The following is a 21239-nucleotide window of genomic DNA, read 5'->3' as shown; positions in this document are numbered from 1 at the left end:
TAGGAACTGTAGCCCCTGAAAGTTGGAGAATCTTTTTTCATGGAAACATTGAAGAGAGAGCTCTCTCAGGCATAGTCATCACTCATCACATAGAATGACAATCTGTGAAACAAGCATCCTAGTTCAAATTCCACAAACTGCGTTCATGTCACTTGACATCTCAGGCACAATAGTTTTTCGAAGGAGACATTTCAAACATTCAAGTATGAGTCCCTAAGTGCCAAAATTCAAAACTGCCATGCTTTGCAGTGCATTTCAAAATATACACTTCAGACTGCAGCTGAGTGACTGTGTCACATATTGGATTCTTCCCCTAATTAAAAAATAATAATAATTAGTTCCCATTGAAACCCAACATGCTAGGAAGAAACGTACTTCTAATTTTGCCCTTGTTGTGCTAGGCTTTTTATGTGCAAGGTGTTTTCCACTTTATTTTTAAGGATGTGCAAGCCAACTTTTTTTGAGCCAGGCTTGACATTGAGCTGGACCGGTTTGGCTGATCCACGTTTGAACTGGACCCCCGGTTCGAAGAACCGACTCAAGGGCCAGCTTGGGGGAGTATACTTGTATAGGGGAATCCGGTGAGGATTCCCCTTTACAAATACAGGGGGATTCCCTAACTTAGGGTGGAGGGGAGAGAGGAAAAGGTCGTTGTTACCTTTAAATCATAGGCACTGGTGGTGGTGGGGACAGTGGCGGCAGCAGGGCTCGGGGGGCTCCTCCAACCTCCCTCCCATTGGCCTCCCAAATGGCAGCCTGGACCAACTGCGGCTTGGTTTCGGCCTCAGTGCACGCATGGACATCATTTTAAAATTGCATGGTGATGCAAATGGCCTGTGCACATGCGTGGAAGTAACAAAAATAGCCTCTGCACATGTGCGTAGGCCCAAACCGGGCTGTCATTTTGGAGGTCAGTGGGGGAGTTGGAGGAGCCCTCACCAATATTGACAACACTTTGGCCATCTCTTCCATCTCCGCCACCCCCGGCACCTACAATTTAAAGGTAAAAAGGTCCTTTATTCTAGGGTATACCCCTTTACTTGTATCCCTTTACTCTGGATTCCTTGCCAGATTCCCCTTTATAAGTATACCCTTTCAGTCAGCCCATGAACCAGTTCAGCCCAGTTCGATGGCCAAACTGGACCGGACCCAGTTCTGCTAGGTCCGAGCCCAGGCCAGGCTGGGTCAGTTCAAATCCGGTCCAGATTTTAACTGAATTGGTCCATAGTCAGCTCTCACATCCCTATTCACTTTCAAGTAAGCGAGAGCTGCTATACCTTGGAATGTAGGATGAGCCTGAAAAGATGACTGCTATATTAAAGTGAATGAGGAAACCTATCTTTGTCTGAGGACCACCTATGCAGCAGAACTTGCAACGCTGTACTGAAGTTGACTGACTGAATATTAAAATGTTGGTCAATACAGGCTGGTAATTTCTTACAAGGCAGCAGTAGATTTGGGACCCCTTAAAAAAGAAATTTTTGGGTATATGTCACCACACTAAAGGCTCAATGCTTATGATGAGATAACATTAAAAGATGCAATGAACTTGTAAATGCTGCTTAGGACTGTGATAGGCAAACCCTTTCTTCATACATTTTTTGCTATTGCTTACAAGTCCTCTATAACACCAAACTGCCACCATGAAGAAAGGATGAGAAAAATATTTCTGGTCTCTTTATTCACTCTGAAATATAAGATTTGTGAGAAAATCTGTTTCCTTCTCTTTGATCAGGGTAAATATACCACCTATCAAATCTCCTTGTTTGCAGTGGCAGCATTCAGAATCAGATATTCTGCACAAATATGTGCAATCCAATGTAGTTCCTTCTGTTGGGGATCATTTGATTTAAGCCTTGCTATAATTTTATTTTCTTTTGCTTTGGTTTTCTCATATGTTATCGGCCATGAAGGCCATTGCTGTGTATCTATTTTTAATCTGTTTTGTGGTGACCTAGAGTTTGAAGCAAATAAATTTGAGTTGAAATGGACTGAACGGAGAAAAGAGCATACAGTGTTGTAAGCCCTAGGAAATGTGCACTTCCCCAATCTTAACGCCCATCCTTTCCTTTGAAGTGATAAACTCTGCCTGTCTAGACTCTTTAATCTTATTAGGAACCTCTGCTGGGAAATCTTTTTATCGTATTAAGGGAAGGCTAGTTTCAAAGGAAATATTCTCATGTAACCTAACTGTGCAGCCCTTGTGAACATTGGCTAGGGCTGAAATTAGCATCTTAAATGCATTCAGCCCCAAGAGCCCTCCCCACCTTCTCTGGGTTCTTCTTTTAAAAAAAAGTGAGCTTCTGCCTATGGAAGTTGCCAGAATCCTTATTTCTGTACACTGTCTGATTCCTGTCTGTAAGGGAATCACAGGGGAATTCCCTCACAGGGAATCCCCTGTGAAGGATGGAGGAGTTCTGTCCATCTGAAAACATGAATATGGCCCAGTACACTCAACCAGTTTATCAGGTGGCAAGGACCATGGTTTTGCTTGGCCATCTGTATTAATGAAAATGTAGTCCTTTTTTAATCTGCTATGCATTCTAAATGTGTGGTAAAAGTTGGGAGACTTATTCAGTGGTAAGATTTTCCACATTCACTACTTAATGCATGTGTTATTTTAATATATTGGGCTGGTTAAGACATACCACCCACTAAAGCCACCCACTATGCAATTGAAAGTGAGAGTGTGCATGTCTTCCCACCTGGTGAACCCATTCCTCCCCACATACTCATATAGGAGGTGAACATCTGAACTATCCCTAATCATGTTCTAATACTATTAGTATCAGGGATAATTTGGATGTACCATGCCCCACATAATTATGTTGGGTCAAACAAGCACTATGTTGGGGGATGGATATGCACATCCTCACAATTTCAAAGACATAGTGGAAAAGGCAAACACTAAGGATAATGTGAACTGGCCATAGGCTGGGAAAACTGTTCCAAAGAACACTAGAATATGATTGTGAACCACCCGGAGCCATCTTGGATTGGACAGTATAGAAATGAAATGAAATGAAATGAAATGAAATAGAAGGGTCATTCTTATTGTTAGAAGAGAGAGATTCTCCCTGTCGCTCGTCTCTTGCTTAGGTAATTTTCACCGGACACCAGTATCAAAGTTTCAAATAAAGCTTTAATTTATGCTAGTGAAAGCTTCTGGGTGTGGCTGCCCCTCCTCTGGCAGTGCATCCATCTTATATACTGTGCAATCAACAAATTTCGCACCTGCGCATTGTATACAAGCCAAAGTGTTATTTTTAACCCCAAAGGTTCCAATTTGCTTCCAAGTGCAATGTTTCACACTTTCCACTCCTCAAGACATCTGGCTTGTGGCCTTTGCCTGGTTCCCCTCCCCGTGGAGACATACTTTCAAACAGTGTCAAATATCCTCAAGGCATGGGGGGAGGGATCTACCAGCCACCGCGAGCGCCATTGATAAGGCGTCTGTGCAAACCAACCGTGCTTTTTGGCTGTTTGAGAGCTATTGTAAATAATATTCCAACATCATGAACAGCCCTACCTGGATTGGGCAGTGCTAGCCCTGGTAGGGCTGGTTATGAGAAGTGCCGGGATCACTTCCGATCCCAGCACTCCTCTGCCAGGTAGCCCGGGTTTGAAACCTGGCCTAAAAGTGAATGTCATGACTTGAAGCCATAACTGTTCATCCATCCTGGAGAACTCCTCAGGTGAGGAGGAAGCTGGGGTGCAGGAACCCAAAATTCACAGCCAGAACCTGCCACAGAGGACTCCTTGGAAGAGGAGGAAGACGGGACATGGGAACCCAAACCTGGCCTTCTGTGCCAAGGCCTGAGGACAATGTGCTGCCCTCTGATTCTGGCTTTAAAGAATCTGCCAGACTGCCAGTGACACTGAAGACCTTTAAGCCTTGGCAGGATCAGAGACATAACTGAGATCCCTTTAATCTTACCAAACCTATCCCTGGGGATGGAGTTATCTCCATCTAGACCACGGGCTGTAGTATAAAACCTTCAGTCAGCCTCAGGCCTTTGTTGGTGTAGTGGTTTATATAGGTGTTCTTGTATAGATTGGTAACTTTAGCTTATTGTAATCCCAGCTTCAGCTAGTTTGCCCATGGTTCTGTGTAGCCCTCTGTATCTTTTGATTACTGGTTTGATCTTGTCCTGCTTAACCCCTTCTCTGCCTTGTCCTTGGCATATCTTGACTACTGGTGAAACTTTGGCCTGCTTGCTGCTGCTCCTGCCCTTGTACCAGCTGAGCTACCAGCCTTGTTGTAAGTACTGTGATAATCCAGAACAGTGAGGTAGGAGGATGTGCATGTCCCTCCTACCTCATTGTCTGGTTGTGTGGGTGAGTAGGCTGTGGCTAGCTGGCAGCCATATCTACCATAGAGGCCTGGGGAAGGAGTGTCCTGGCAATCAGGGATATCCCAGTGCACTATGCTTCTCATGCAGCAGATTGTGGAATATTGGGCAGCTGAACTCTCTTCCCCCTACCTCCTGCTCCCTGGTCACTGGCATGCTGCTTGTGTGGGCATGTGAGTGGTGGAGCCCTCTGTGGGCTTGGGCCATGTGGGGGGCAGGGCAGGTAGGCTCCTGCATGCTTTCCCCCTGCCCAGTCCCAGAGCTGTGAACTCAGAGGTTGTGTGAACTCATCGAGCCTATTCTCATGTCATGAGCTGCTTGGGTTACCCAGGCAGTGTTGCCTGGAGCATTGTGAGCCCTCTGCTCCAGACCTGTGGAGCATAACTGATACTTGGCACTTTACTGAGGCAGGCAGGTGTGTGTGTGTGTGTGTGTGTGTGTGTGTGTGTGTGTGTGTGTGTGTGATTGCCGCTGGGTTACCCCCTGGCCTGCTGCCACTTTAGGAAGCAAGCTGGAGAGGCAGAGTGGCTGTGCAGAGCAGAGTGGCTTGTGTGATGCAAACTGGGATGTGGGAGGACTTCCTCCTCCCAATCCCAATTTGGGGCTCTGTCGTTGCATGAACCATGTGGGTGTGTGGTGCGATCAAGTCCTAGATGGCTGCTGCTCATAGGGGGGGAGGAAGGCAGGAGCTTACCTTTTAACCTTTTTGAGCCATTTATTTATATCTATACTTTGGGAACGTTGGTTAAAAAGTGGTATATAAATGAGTTGTTGTTGTTGTTGTACCTTCCTCCCCCCAGCCCTCCCAAGCTCTGTTGCTAAGGTCCTATGCCTGACCTTATAGAGTCTCATAGCTAGAGTTAACTTTTAAAGAAAATAAGTTTGTCCATGTATTTTTTTCCATGCTTTTTAGACTTCAAGATTGCAGATTTCTATTCCAAGTGCTGCTTATATATCTCTTGTTTTGAAATATTTTTATACTTGCAGTATTTGTGAAGTATTTTTTAATACCCACATTTTGGTGTGCTTCATATAGGAACACCTTTTAATGTAGAAATAGAACTACTCCTGCTGGCTTTATTTGCAGACCAAAACTGGCTCTTGTATTTTTACTCTGATAATGATTGATTTCTATATTAACCTCCTGAGGATGCCACAAGTTTTTCTGTTGCATAAGGGGGCGATTTTCAGCTATCCCTCTTTGCTCTGTCACATCCATGCATCCTTAAACTATCTCTCTGAAGGTCTCCTACACTCAAGGAAATTGTTTTGAGAGACATGAGTGGCTATGGAGGGAAGGGGATCACTGAAAATTGCCTCCCCCTCCCCTCTACGTGAAATGGAAAAATTTGGAGCATCCATGAAAGGTTAGTCTGGATGTCAACCATTAGTAGTAATAGTTCCACTCATTAATGGTAAGATAATTATAGTGGCTGACCTCCTGACTAACCAAGTGCATGTGTTCAGGTCTGTGGGGATGCAGCAGCAACCCTCATGCAACTCACCTTGTTGCACAAGTGTGTCAATACTTCTGTGCACTGCCATGCTCCAGAAGCATTCTGTAAGACAAACACATTGCTGAAAACTATTGTTTGATGAATATTTTTATGTGCTCTTTAATGCTATTTACATGATCATGTTATAAATGTTATGCCTGTTACGTGAGCAGAGATGCTTGAGGGAACACTGAAAAGTCAAATTCATTGTGGCATGGGCTCTGGGGTTCGAACGAGGAAACTTGTAGTATGAGACTGGCACCTACTGTAGTGATCACAGCTGTGTGTGTGTGTGTGTGTGTGTGTGTGTGTGTGTGTGTGTGTGTGTGTTCAGACCGCATTGCAAGTGCAGAAAGAATTAGTGATAGAGCTATCAGTTACAAAAGCTTGAAATATGAGCTCTCCCAGTTCTAGTCAGACATAGGCCATATCCGCACACAATGTGAAACCAGAGGCTGCTAAACCTGCAGTTAATTTTTCAAACCATGAATTGCATCACAGACATTTGTCCAACCACAATCTTCCTGGGGCAAATGTGATCATTCTTTTTTGGTATGGTCCACCTGCACTTGGCAGGGAAAGGTAATTTAAATCCCTTTAAATGCCATGCCATTCAAGCCCTTCTTCCGACAGCAATTGCATCCCACCCTTGTAAGAGCCCCCAAACAAAACTATCTCCCACAAGCACAATTTATGGTGTGTGGGGGGGGGATATTGGGGGCACTATATTTCTGTTACTCATGAAAGGGTAGAGTACATGGCTTCCTAGGAGGGGATATGTAGCTGAGGGAGGGCAAAGGATCCTGGGGCCTGGCCTGCTGTGACCAAGGATACTCTTGCGACAGCTTACCCCAGCAAAGCAGTCCATGGAGACCAAACCACACTCTTTCCTCCATGGCAGCTTGCTGCCAGGGGACTAGCACTCTCATGAGAGGGCTAGTCTACTGGGGAGAACCTTGGACTCTCCAGCCTTTGGTCTTCTGTTAGACTACGCACTCAGGAGTTGAGCTATCACAAAAAGGGGGCCCTGCTTTGTGGGGCCCCTATTCTGTCTGGTCAATGATAGAACTCTTGCACAGTGAGACCCTCCCCTCCAGGAAACCCTTCATGCACCCAAGGGAGATCTTGATCTTTCGTGTGTCTGGGCATAGCTGGGTGGGCAGACTGGTTTAACACTAGGACTAGGAATAGATCTTTACACTCATTCAAATTTCCCAGGTTTGTACTGGTGTTGCAGCGTATGCAGAACTGTCACGGGGGGGGGCATCGTAGGAGAGGGGAGCCCTTACTTCCAGTGACCCCAGGAGAGTGGGGTTGCAGTTTCAGGCAAAAATAAAGATGGGCATGTTCAAATGGGTGGGTGGGCTGGCAGAAGGCATGCTTTGACAGCTTCTTTGTGGCAGTCACCAAGATAAGAGAACTGTTGCCAGGTACTCATCATTGTTGCTTGCTTGTATAGAGCAACCTGGCTGGGTGGCATCTGTCGTCTGGCTGTCGTGTGTGTCTCCGTGTCCTGACCGTGTCCTGACACTGAGATTGTGGTCTGTGGGAGGAAGGTTGTCATCGCCTTTCACCAATTGAAACCTCTGCCCCATTTAACTGCAGTTTCATGTTAGTTGTTTTGTTGTTTGTTTAAAATATTTCTGTACCACCCAAAACCTGCATCTCTGGGTGGTTTACAATTAAAATCATTTTAAAAATTAAAAACATTTAAAACCCAGTAATAAAATTATTTAAAACTATAAATCTAATTAAAAGCCTGGTTGAATAAATGTATCTTCAGTGCCTTTTAAAAAGTTGCCAGAGATGGGGAGGCTCTTATTTCAACAGGGAGTGCATTCCAAAGTCCGGGGGCTGCAAGGGAGAAGGCCCGTTCCCAAGTAGCTGCCAGACAAGTTGGCAGCTGCTGCAGGCAAACCTCTCCAGATGATCTTAGCAGGCGGTGGGGCTCATGGAGAAGAAGACGTTCTCTTAAATACCCAGGGCTTGATCAGTTTAGGGCTTTATAGGTAATGACCAGCACCTTGTATTTTGCCTAGAGACGTATTGGTAGCCAGTGCACTTCCTTCAAGACAGGAGTAATATGGTCTCTCCTAGATGACCCAGAGACCAACCTGGCTGCCGTATGCTGATCCAACTGTAGTTTCTGGACTATGTACAAAGGCAGCCCCACATAGAGTGCATTTCAGTAATCCAGTTTAGAGATTACCAGCAGTTGTACCACTGTTTTGAGGTCATTCATCATCAAGAAACACATGCAGCTGGTGTATCAGCCAAAGCTGATAAAAAGCACCTCTGGCCACTGCATCAACCTGGGACACCAGGGAGAGGTTTGGTTCCAGAAACACTCCCAGACTGCATAGCTGTTCTTTCTGGTGGAGTGTGACCCCATCCAGAATCAGCAAATCAAAATTGTCTCCCAAGTTCCGTCCCTGGACTATAAGTACCTCCATCTTATCTGGATTAGCCTCAGTTTGTTATCCCTCATCCAGCCCATTACTGCCTCCAGGCCAGCATTTAGAGAGGTTATGCCTTCTCCTGATGTTGACATGGAGAAGTAGGTTTGGGTGTCATCAGCATACTGATAACACCCTGCACCAAATCCCCTGATGATCTCTCCCAGTGGTTTCATGTGGATGTTAAACAACATCGGAGAAAATATCCCCTGAGAGACACCATACGAAAGTTCAGATTTTGGAGAACAGTCTCCAAGATACACCATCTATAATCTGCCAGTGAGGTAGGAGTGGAGCCACTGTAAAGCAGTGTCTCCTACCCCAAACACCCTCAGACGTTCCAGAAGGATACTATGGTCAATAGTATTGAATGCCGCCGAGAGATCCAAAAGGACCAACAAACACACTCCCTCTGTAAATTCCCAATTGGAGATCTTCCATCGGGCCGACCAAGGCAGTCTCCACCCAATAGTCCACCTGAAAGCCAGTTTGAAATAGGTCTAGATAATCAGTTTCTTCAAAGACCACCTGGAGCCGGGAGGCCACCACATTCTCAATCACCTTGCCCAACCATGGAAGGTTGGAGACAAGCCTGCAACTATTTAATTCTGAGGGATCCAAGGCAGTCTTCTTCAGAAGCAGTCTAATGATTGCCTCCTTAAGACAAGGAGGCAGCCTGCCCTCCCCCAGAGAAGCATTTATAATCTCTACCAGGCCCTCTGCAACAACCTCCCTGCCAGATAGTATAAGCCATGTTGGGCAAGGATCAAGAGGACAGGTGGTAGGCTGCACCATTCCAAGCACCTTGTCCACATCCTCAGTCACAAACTGAAACTGATCCAGGGTCATCGCATAAGAGGAGCTGCTGGACACCTTGGCGTTAGACACTCTAACAATTGTGGAGTTTGAATCCAAGTCAGCCCGAATACAAGAGGTTTTGTCCACAAATAACTCATTAAAAATGTCACAGCGAGTAATTGTTGGTCCCAAGTACTGATTCAAGGGGGAACGGGCCCCCAATATGACCCCATTAGTCCCTCACAACCCTGAACAACTCTGGCAGATGTGAACTTGCGGAGGTGATATGGGAGGAAAAGAATTGCTGCTTTGCTGCATGTATTGCCTGAGCATAGATCTTCAAATGCTCTCTATGTAATAATCTGTCAGATTTGAGTTGAGTTTTCCTCTACTTGCACTAAAGTCATCTACCTTGCCACTTCAGCCCCTGTAGTTCTTCTGTATACCAAGTGGCCAGTTTCTAAGTGGGTCAGAGAGGACGCTTAGGAGCGATCGTGTCCACTGCCCTGGTGAATTGATTAATCCAAATCTCCATCAGAGTGCCGACAGAGTCACCAGCAGAGCCAACTCTAAATCCCTCCAAGGCTTCTTGAAATCCTATTGGATCCAGTAACCTTCTTGGATGGACCATCCTAATGGGGCCCCTGCAGAGGTGGTCGTGCGTCCAACCTTAACCCATTGGTGTTCCGTCCATGACAAAGGGGAAATCACAGGAGTCGCCAGCCATAGAACACTACCCTGTTCAGAGTGAAAGACCAGATCAAGCATGTGACCAGCAATATGCGACGGTCCAGAGACCATCTGGGAAAGGCCCATAGTCATCATGGCCTCTATGAACTCCTGAGCCACCCTGGACAAATTGGTCCCAAAGTGAACATTGAAGACCCCCAGTGCCAAAAGCCTGGGAGACTCCAACACCAAGCCCGAGACCGTCCATAAGCTCAGTTAGGGACTCCGTCGGACAGTGGGGTGATCGGTACACCAACAGAAGTCCCAGTCTATCCTTGGTCCTCAAACTTAGGTACACACATTCAATATGGTCAGACACTTCGACAGGGATCCTGGCAAGAGAGATATTGTTCTTGTAGACCACAGCCACTCCACCTCCCCACCCACTTCCCCTCCCCTGTTCCTCAACAGAGTACCCTGGAGGAAGAAGCTGGGACCAGGAGAGGAGAGCTGGTCTTGTGGTAGCAAGCATGACTTGTCCCCATAGCTAAGTACGGTCTGCCCTGGTTGCATATGAATGGGAGACTTGATGTGTGAGCACTGCAAGATATTCCCCTCAGGGGATGAAGCCGCTCTGGGAAGAACAGAAGGTTTCAAGTTCCCTCCCTGGGTTCTCCAAGATTCCTGCCTGCAACCTTGGAGAAGCTGCTGCCAGTCTGTGAAGACAATAGTGAGCTAGATAGACCAATGGTCTGACTTAGTATATGGCAGCTTCCTATGTTCAGACTGGGCTACCAGCCTCCTCCAACCAAGTCTCCGTAATACATACCAGATCGGCCCCTTCATCCAGAATCAAATCATGGATGATTTCAGGTTTATTCTGGACCGACCTGGCATTACAGAGGAGCAAGTCAAGGCTCTGTGGGTGGTTAGCATTGCATTCCAAGGACAAAGAGCAGGCAGGACAGCCAGAAGGGGAGACAGCAATTAAGTTTCTGATTTCCCTTCCCCTGCAACGCCTGCTGATCGGTCAACTTTATTACTTCTATTCCTCACCACCACTGGAATAGCTGCCCCATATTCAGTGGATACACCCCTGTCTCCCCATCTCCAGAAAGACCCAGAGACATTAAAACTCTACTCACCCAAGATTTCAAAGAGAAGCCCAATTATAATACCTGCCCTCTTCTACACACCCACGAGGGATCTTGAGCCAAACAGCCTGGCCCTCACCCTTGTTATCCCCCAAAGTGGCTCTCTCAAAAGGGCGACCCTCTTTAGTGTTGCCCCTTCAGTGGTGACCCTGCCACCAGAGGCAGTGTTTCTATAAAGCCCAAAGCTGAGCAGGTGACCCGATGAACTGCGGAGTCACTCAGGAGCTGGTCCCAATCCTGCACACACGCCCCACAGATGTTACACAGAGGCAGCAGGCAGCAGCCCCACGGGGGACACATGAGCAGGCAAGCAACAGCAGAAGGTGCCCACAGCACCCACCTGGTCTCTCACCCCAGGCAGCACTGGATGGGAAGCGGATGGATTCTGCCTCTCCTCTGCTGGGCTTCTGTGTGTGAACACAGCCTAAGCCTCTTTCAAATTCAGCTGGATGGCGCTTACTTTGGACAGTGGTTAGTCCTGCTTTGCTACTCTTCCTCCCCAAGGAAAAAATATAACTCTGAAAAGAGGTAGTAGGTAACCAGCATTGGGGAATAGTTTGGGGATGTGTGATTTTCTTTTCCTTAATTGGAAATGATGCATCATGAGAGGAGATTGGGATTTGACATTTCCTCTGCCTCCCAACTGAATTGAGAGGTAGGGGAAACAACAAATCCCATCTTCCTTTTCAGGAAAATCATGCTCAAGAGCATCCTTTCTAGTTGAGAGGTCAGGCAAGCCTCTGCAGTCTCTAGAGAGCAGTAGCAGGTTACCTGCCCTCTTCTCAAAGGGAAGGGTTTTTATTTGAGAAACAGTTGGGAGACTGGTAAAGAATAGGGGCACATGCTTCATCCTCTTGTTTCTTTTCTCTCTCAAAAACAAAAAACTTCAAGATGTCCCCATCCACCCACCCATGGCTTTCTAAACAAACTGGGGGGAAATCACCCGTTACTGAGAAGGAATAGGAGCTGCAACAGCAACCTCTGTGACTGCCAGGCAGATTAAATGAAAAAAAGTTCTTCTCCACAGGCGGCACCAAATAATTGGGAGCATTCCAATAACAAAAGGCTACTGATTCATTGCAGAATGTTAGTGGCAGGTATCTTCAACCTTTCTGGAAGGGGAAATACGTGAGGTTCTGCAAGCAGCGGTAAAACTACTTGTGGGCTCTTATATGCCAGAAGTCAGCTCGGAGCTAAATGCATGTGTAATGTTTTTCTAGAACTCCAGAATGTTCAGCTTGCAGGGCAAGGAATTGGGATTTGGTCTCTCTAGCCACCCATTCCCATTCCAGTCAAACGAAATTATTTTATATTGAGAAAGTCAGAATGACAAAAATATGAGCAAGCTAAGCTGCCAACAACCCACAAGTGTCTGCTTCTGTGATGGTGCAGGATCCAAGGCCAAATAATATTTTCTTCAAGACTGGCCCAAACAAGTGTTGGATTTCATGTCAGATTCCATTTTCTCATGCCCTATCCAAACTTTATGTGTTTCTCCTTTTACAGAGACATATGGAGCAGTCATTCTCCAAACTGTAACAGAGACAAGAATGTTAGTGTAAAGTCAGATGCTTGAAATCTAAGCTTTCTCTTTCAAATCTTTTTTTCAGATGCAAGAAAAGATGAGCCCCTCACAAGAACTGTATCCTGCATCACAGTCTAATTTCAAGTCTGAATCTGGAGGTGGGCTAAAAGAGGTTTAGATATTTTTAGCCACCAAATATGCAAACCACCAAAAGTATGTAAACTACATGTGCATATTTGCCTGTCCTTTTCAAAGGAATTCTCTTCCCTGCAGTAAAAAAAAAAAAAAATTGGCCACAGAAAGCTGGCAGTCAGGCAGGCCAGTATCAGAGAAGAAGCCCCTGGAATGTTCTTGACTGCTTTGCATGCTAAAACGTACAGCTTTATAAATAGTGTTAAATATCTTTATGGCTTTAAAAAAGAGTGAATGTTACACTTTCCTATCAGCCACATCTGCAACACACACCCAAAAAATGTCCTTACCAGTCACTTATAGATGTGAGTCCAATCACTGCTTTAAACATGTATTTGCCTGACAAAACCATTTTTTTCAGAAGAGGAATAGCTGTGCAAGCTTTTCTGAGTCTGCTTTTGACAGTTGTCCTGCAATATTGGTGGCCAGTTGCTTGCAAGTGCTGTCCTATAAAAGCAGTTTAGCTATATTCAGTGAAAGAGCATACAGTATACACCACATGGCATAAGTGTCTACTTACAAGCATGTGGGAACATCATTTGGAAAAGCATTTGAACAATTACTTCCTGTATGGTTGGTTTAAGTTGCTGGGATATAAGGGTGTGTCTGTACCAAGTATTTATTTTGTAGTGTGCTCCAGGAACAGCTAGTGCAGTCCATATCACATTCCGAGTGGAATCCTTCACTTCCAGGTTTGGGTGCTGGGCAGTGAGTGCCATTTAAGTTGCCATGTCCAGATATACATTGCACAAGGAGCTTCACCCCAGAAAGCTTGCTGGAAAAGGGAGATTGGATATTCTCACAAGTGCTAGGCTGTGAGGTAGCATATTGAAGTCCAAGACTACCTAGGGTAGCGACCTCTGAAGCATCCTCTGTCATTTGGGAGGCCAGAAGAGGGCTTGGATGAAGCCCCACCACCACCTCACTGCTTATGCCACAGCCTCTGTTAAAGGTACGAAGGCCATTTTCTCTTGCCACTTCCCCACCCCCCGCGGCAGCCTTTAGAGAGGATTAGGAAATGCTCCTTTTACTTGTAAAGGGGAGTCCTCAAGGATTCCCCTTTACAAGTGTACCCAAACCGGCCCATGAACTGGTTCGGACCAGTCCAATCAAGCCTGGAACTGGACTAGGTTGGTTTGAATCTGGTCCAGATTTGAACCGAACCGGCCAAACTGGTTCCATGCACATCTCTACTGCCAACCAAGTCCAACACAGATGCATAGGATTTCAGAAGAGGACACTTCTAAAAAAATGAGGGGATTGGAAAAAAGGAAGCTGAAAGGGAAAGCCGGGAAGGTAAAATCACTCCGGAAAGCATGCAGCTTATTCAAAACCACATTAATAGAGGCTAAGTTGGCATGTATACCAAGAAGGAGGAAAGGAACCACCAAGTTCAGGAGGACATCAGCATTGACTCTAACAAGTAGAGTCAGGGAAACTATAAAAGAGATTAAGACTTCCTTCAGAAAATGGAAGTCCTGCCCAAATGAGGAGAACAGAAAGGAACACAAATTCTGGCAAATGAAATGCAAGGAAACAATAAGGGATGCAAAAAGAGAGTTTGAAGAGAAAATAGCTAGAAGTATCAAGGAGAATTAAAAAAAACTTCTTCAAATATATCAGAATCAGAAAACCTGCCAGGGAGGCGGTTGGCCCCTTAGATGATGAGGGTGTGAAAGGGATTATTAAGGAGGATAAGGAGATTGCAGAGAAGCTGAATCAGTATTTTGCATCTGTCTTCATGATGGAGGATACTGATCATATACCTGCTCCAGAACTGAGCTTCACAGGCTTGGAAGCTGAAGAACTGGGCCAATTTGAGGTGTGAGGAGAGAGGATGTTCTAAACTATCTTTAAAACTTAAAAATTAACAAATTGCCAGGAGCAGATGGCATCCACCCAAGGGTTCTGAAGGAACTCAAATGTGAAATTGCTGATCTCCTAGCAAAAATATGTAACTTATTCCTGCAATCAAGCTCTGTAGCAGAGGACTGGAAAGTAGCTAATGTAACTCAATTTTCAAAATGGGATCTGGGGGGATCCAGGAAATTACAGATCAGTTAGCTTAACATCTGTGCCAGGTAAACTGAAGGAAAGCATACTGAAGGACAAAATTGTTTAAAACATAGAAGATTGGCCTTGCTGAAGGAAGGAGAACCAGCATGGCTTCTGCAAGGGCAGGTTTTGCCTCACTAACCTTTTGGAGTTCTTTGAGAGTGTCAACAGGCATGGGGTCTGGTTGACATAATATGCTTGGGCTTCCGAAACATTTTTGACAAGGTTCCCCACCAAAGGCTCTTGAGTAAACTTAGCAGTCATGGAATAAGGTTCATGTATGGATTGGAAACTGGTTGAAGGACAGGAAACAGAGGGTAGGAATAAATGGACAGTTTTCACAATAGAGGGAAGTAGGAAATAGGGTCCACCAGGGATCAGTACTGGGACCAGTGCTCTTTAACTTGTTCATAATGGATCTAGAAGCTGGGGTAAGCAGCAAAGTGGCCAAATTTGCAGATGACACTAAACTATTTAGGGTAGTGAACTCCAAAACAGATTGTGAGCAGCTGCAAAAAGATCTCTCCAAACTGGGGGAGTGGGTGACAAAATGGCAAATGTGGTTCAATGTTGGCAAGTGTAAAGTGATGCATATTGGGGCAAAAAAAACCCAACTTCACATATACACTGATGGGATATGAGCTGTCAGTGACTGACCAGGAGAGAGATCTTGGGGTTGTGGTGGACAGCTCATTGAAAGTGTCAACTCAGTGTGTGGCAGCTGTGAAAAAGGCTAATTCCATGGTAGGAGTCATTAGGAGGGGAACTGAAAATAAAATTGCAAATATTATAATGCCCTTATACAAATCTATGGTGCGGCCACATCTGGAGGCTAGTTTCATGATCAGTGAGACTCGCATGAATGGGGTTTGCGGGGAGAGCGGGCATCATTCCTGCAGTCCTGGGCGGCTGGATAACCCATATGACTGCCGGCTCCGTCACGAAGCCAGCAAGGGCTGCGGGGATCGCAGACCGCATTGCCCCCCGGAAGTTCCAGGATGCCCTGCGTGAGTGCATGGGGCATCCTGGTGAAACCCCCAGGGCCGGGAGGCTTGTTTCAGCCTCCCGGCAGGGGTATCCTCATGTGTTGCCACAGCATGGAGTCTCACAGCAGCAATACACGATCAAATAGACGACGTAACCTCATCTAAAGGGAGGGGGAATTAGGAGGGTTTGCTGCTGGGAGCTACACGGCTCCTGTGGCAGCACACGATCCTCCAAAAGTGGGCTAGGCTCCCATAGCCCGCTTTTGGTGGGTCGTGAGAATCTCCTCCTGGAGTATTGTGTACAACATTGGTCACCGTATCTTAAGAAGGGCATTGCAGAACTGGAAAAGTTGGAGAAGAGGGCAATCAAGATGATCAGGGGCCTGGAGCACTTTCCTTATGATGTAAGGCTACAGCATCTGGGACTTTTTAATATGGAAAAGCGGCAACTAAGGGGAGACATATTAGAGGTGTATAAAATTATTTATGGAGGAGAGAGAGTGGACAATAAGAATTTCTCTTTCTCAGAATACTAGAACTAAGGGTCATCCTATGAAACTGGTGACCAGGAAATTTAGGACCAACTAAAGGAAATACTTTTTCATACAGCACATAATTAATTAATCTATGGAATTCTCTCCACCAAAGGTTCTCTATGGAATTCTCTCCACCAAAGGACGTGCTGAATGGCCACTAGCTTGGGTGGCTTTAAAAAGGGCTTGGCCAAATTCATGGAGGACAGGTCTATCAATAACTACTAGTCTGGTGGCTATGGATCACCTCCAGCTGACGAGGCAAGATGGCTCTAAATACCAGTTGCAGGGGAGCAGCAGCAAAGGGAGGACATGCCCTCACCTCTTGCCTGTGTGCTTCTCAGAGGCATCTGGTGGGACGCTGTGTGAAACAGGATGCTGGACTGGACAGGCCTTGGGCCTGATCCAGCTGGGCTTTTCTTATGTTCTTACAAGTGGCTGTTACAAGTGTCAAGAAACAAGTTAGCTGGCGCCTCCCCACAAGTCCATCTCCTGGTCCAGAGGAGCTAAGTCCTAAGTTACTAAGCTGTAACATTCTCTCTCAAATCCCCATTTCATGTCATTTCGTAAGTTCACTTTCCATATTGTGTTTTAGGTGATGGAAATTCTCCCACATCAAAATTTAAATGTGTGGCTATTTCTAGAGGAGACATGGGCACTGCCCAGCCATTTGTACATTCTTAGAATACATGGATCTTTCTTAGATGCAGACACATGCACATAATACCTTCTCATGTTAAACATTTTTAGACATGAAAGTGAATTATGGGATCATTCCCATGATGCAACATGGGAAACAGCTGTAAGTGTGTTGATTTACAGTGGCACCACATCAGCATAACAAAACCTATTACTATATTCTTACTGCCAACATTAACTAGACACAGAATCTTACTGTTATTGTTGGAACCATTGGTTTTTCCCACCCTGTTCCTTTTGACTCCCAGCTACCCTTTGATTTAGCCATTCAAGGTCCCACTTGAAGGACTTCTGCTATTGGCCTGCACTGGGCTGGATTAGCCATTATGCTAAAGAATGGAGCTCCGACAGACTAGGTACCCTCCTGTATTACAAGCAATATTTATCATTTCGATGGTACTTTTAATTTACTAAGTGCATTACAATCGTGTCTGTCCTCTCAGAAATTCTGTGAGGAAAACACTTGTTACTGTTGTGCCTAGAAGGCTGGTAGATTTCAGGCCTGATCTCACGATCATCGAAAACAGGGTAGGAGGTAGGGATGTTTAAAACGTTTCAGGTACAGAATGATCTGTACCCAAATCAGCCTGTTACGGGCAATTACGTAACAACAAAACGAATCGCCCATCTGCCAGTCCCAAAAGATTTGGTTCCAAAACAAATTGCCTGAATTTTGGAGTTGAAGGTTTTGTTGTTTTGGACCTCCATTTTGTGGTGATCTCTGTGTAGTCTCCATTTTGTGTTTGACGTCTATTTGAATTTCCCGCCCTTCAAACTTCGGATCAGTGAACTAATGCATGGGCTGATCTGCTGACAATTTCCTCCTCATTCCGGATTGGCTCTTTTGGCTCTTGCCACTCCTGACTGACCCCACATTGGCCAGGGGAAGGGTCGAAGAAGGAGGGTGTAGGGGGGGAGTTCAAGGAGGGATTTTCAATTAGATTTAAAGAGGCAGCAGCCACCATTCTGCCTTTCTGCCTCATGGGAGAAGAGAGAGAGAGAGAGAGCTTTGCTTTGCCTTGCCTTGCCTGTTGCCTTCTGCCTTGCCAGCCTGAGCCCAGCTTGCCTGCCCCTGCTGCTGCATGCTAGCCTGGGAATGGATTATATCTGCTGCATTGTTTTTTCATTCCTGAGAAGGAGATAATTCTTTTTTCACCCACTTCCTGCTGCTGAGAGAACCACTGCCTGCCTCTGCCTGCTATGCCTGTGCCAGCCCCCAGCCCCAGCCCCAGTGGCTACTGGCCACCTGGCCAGCCACCCCCTTTCCTCCCAGATTTTCCAGGCTTTCCCCCCAGCCCCAATCTGAAGACTGAAGAAGAAGAGGAAGAGTAGACTCAGAGACCAGACCACAGGAGTGCACAACTGGACACAATGTGAGTGAAGCCCTAGACTGAGTGAGTGTCCATATTCACATACACACATGTATGTCTCTGGAATTGTATGTTCTTGGTGTTGTTGTTTTTTCCTGTTTGGAGGGAGGTTTTGGGTTGCAATTGAATTTAAAAGTTGTGTGTTTAGTTTAGAAGAAGTTTAAACAGGGGTTCTGTGTGGGAGGGATCCCCATTAGCTAGTACTAGAAGGGTAGTGTAGCCTCGTGGTTTTAAAAAACAATTCTGTCTTTTCCCCTATTCCATAGATTATTTTTGCATTTTTTTTAAAAAACAACAGAAGCCTGTCCTCCAGCCCTCTGTGCCTATGATATATCAGTATTAATATTCTCTGCCCAGCAGAGAAGGGCACAGACTCTAGCCTCTTCCCTGTGCCCATTTACCCCCACCCCCAACTGCAGCATTCTGAGGCCATGGCAAAAATTAATGCACTAACCCTTTCGCAGAGCACACAAGCCCAGGTATACAATGCTTTCCCCGTACATAATCTCAAGCCTAGCAGTATATATATTATGCAATTCAAATGCCTTGGATGGTTTGTGGTTGTGCCTGTATTTTGGGGAACTCATGGATAGGCACAGGACAGGTTCTCTCTCTCTCTCTCTCTCTCTCTCTCTGGACTTCTTTGCAATGAAGATTGGGTCATATTGTGACTTCTAGCATCATCATCATTTTTATTCATACTAGATTGCTTGCATCTACAATAGGTTGTGCCACAGGCTCCGATCTGTTGCAGAAATGTCAAAAAAGGTGCCAAAACATTGTGTGCCATTGTTGTCATCACTCTTTTACTTGTGTAGGTGGGAGTGGGGACAAACCTCGCTGTTCCACTGGCAGAATGTTGTTTTGTATCCTTCCTTACTTAACCCGCTTTTATGGCCGGGTGCCACAGATGTAGCTGTGTCTGTTGCTTGTGAATGAAAAATGCTTGAGGGAGGGCAGGGCACATTTGATGCTGTTGTTGGTCCTAGTCTGCTGCATCTGTGATATCTTGCTTGCTTGCTTGCTTGCTTGCTTGTTGCTGGCTGCTGCTGTTACCCTGCATTGGGAGGGGTCACGTGGGGCAGTGCATTTCATTGTTGTTGTTTCACACGGTTGTGTGTAGATCAATTGCATTTCGGGGCGGGATGTTGGGACACAGTGGATGTGGTGAGTAACATAGTGGATATGTGTGACCTTTGGAAACCTTGTTCTTTGCAAAGCTCTGCTGTTGTTGTTGATGATGTGTGCTGCATCCACCCTATGGGACAATGGGGACAGACAGTGCCCATTTCTGCCTGTGGGTGCCTCCTAGGAATGCCACAGTGGGTTGGGTGGTAGTGCCCCAATGGGTGTCTGCTACCATCCAGGTTTCAGAGTGATTGGGCAAAGGGGTGATTTTTAAAGAATTTGTGAAGCTTGTGTGTCACTATAGACTGGTTGTGAATATGCAGTTGCAGAATGCTAAAGTGTATTTGGTAGTGTAGTTGCATGCATTCAGTCAACTCAGTACTGCTGGATATGAGAAGGAGCAGAGCAGTCCTGATCATATAAGTGGCCTAGGGGGTTGCCTAGGGGGCATCGAGGTATAAGGGACATCAATTAGATTAAAGTGAATTTCCCCCCCTCTATTATTCTAGGTAAATAAAAATTGCAGATGGAACATTTTGCAGATCAGTGTACACATGCTTTCTGTTATCTCAAACACCGCAAAAGGCAGACTTTTGTCAGGCGTTATTGTGTAGAGTCTCTCTCACACATACAAGCTCTCAGCTTCTTCTGTTGTGCTGCAATGAGAGGTGAAGTTAGGTTGTTTGCCATAGAAACTCTCCCGGAGATGATTGTTTCTCCTGGGGTGCCACTGTCACTTGCCTCACAGCAGCCTCACTTGCTCATGCCACAAACAAGCAACTGGAGTGTTTTGTAGACCTTTTTTTGAGCTAGATATACAGACATGCCACTGCAGATGCAGTACAGTATAATTCACCAGGAACGGTTTCAGTTGGTAGAGAGCAACCTGTTGTATTGCTCATGATGATGGGTGTTTCTGTGATTGGCGGGCTTGGGTACCGAAGCCTGCTGATCACGGAAGTGACTGCCATCATGGTTACAGGGTTGGCCTCTTCAGACAAACACAGGTATAATCATGTGTAGGCAGAGCTGGGGGTGAGGTGAGTGACAGGCTAGGGCAGGACTTCAGGAGTCACTGTAAGTCTGTACAGTGTGGTTTTGTACAATGTCCAAGACAGGGTTATAGTCACAAAGAGAGATGTTCTTACTCACTAGGGTAGCATAGGAACAGATAGGGAACCTGCCAGGGGGAAAGGGAGATTTTGAGATGTTCTTTTGCTGATTGTAACCTGACATTTTCCTTCTGGTAGGACTTTGAGGGTGGGTTTCAGTGTGGGAAATATTTTGAAATATTTTTGACATAAGCTGTAGTTTGAACCTAACCTTGTTTAAAAAGGGAGAAAGTAAGAGCTTTCTGGTGGTCTGAAATAAAATGTGTTTCTTAAACTTTAGCTGCATGGATTGTTACCCAGACAAAGGGGGATCTTAAGTAGATCAATTGTCAAGATCCTAACCTGTTTTGTATTTTCATCCGTCACTTAAAGATTCCCAAGCACTTCTGCATAGAGATGTTTCTGTGAAACTCATATCAACAAGGATTAAAAGGCTAGGTGATTTGTTTGTGACTCCTCTGGCATCAAGCACATTATGCCTTGATATGAAAACACATTTTGCTTTATAATGCATCTTTGTTGGCAGAGTGAGAGATGGGGAGGAGAATTTGGACACACGTAAAATAATCTGCAAAGAATCCTGAAATAAATATGCTTTTTAACTGTGTGAATGAACAGGTCAAAAGGTAAAGTGGTAAATGTTTCAGTCTCTGATAGGCTGTTATATGTCTGTCCAAGTAATCCCCAGAGGTCTCTGAATAAAAAAAATATTGT

General features: G+C 45.6%; 1 protein-coding gene across 3 annotated transcripts in view; it reads left to right on the top strand.

Annotated features, from left to right (window-relative positions):
* Positions 1 to 21239, top strand: part of LOC128341223 (uncharacterized) — a 118119-nt gene that overhangs the window by 28385 nt on the left and 68495 nt on the right. For all 3 annotated transcript variants that reach the window (XM_053287490.1, XM_053287480.1, XM_053287472.1), the window contains exon 6: positions 12536 to 12608. In XM_053287490.1, coding sequence (XP_053143465.1) covers positions 12536 to 12608 — 73 coding nt within the window. The remainder of the gene's footprint in view (positions 1 to 12535; positions 12609 to 21239) is intronic.

Source organism: Hemicordylus capensis, chromosome 1 (assembly GCF_027244095.1).
Source record: "Hemicordylus capensis ecotype Gifberg chromosome 1, rHemCap1.1.pri, whole genome shotgun sequence".
In the NCBI taxonomy this organism is placed as follows: domain Eukaryota; kingdom Metazoa; phylum Chordata; class Lepidosauria; order Squamata; family Cordylidae; genus Hemicordylus; species Hemicordylus capensis.
This window is presented reverse-complemented; position numbering and strand designations above follow the sequence as displayed.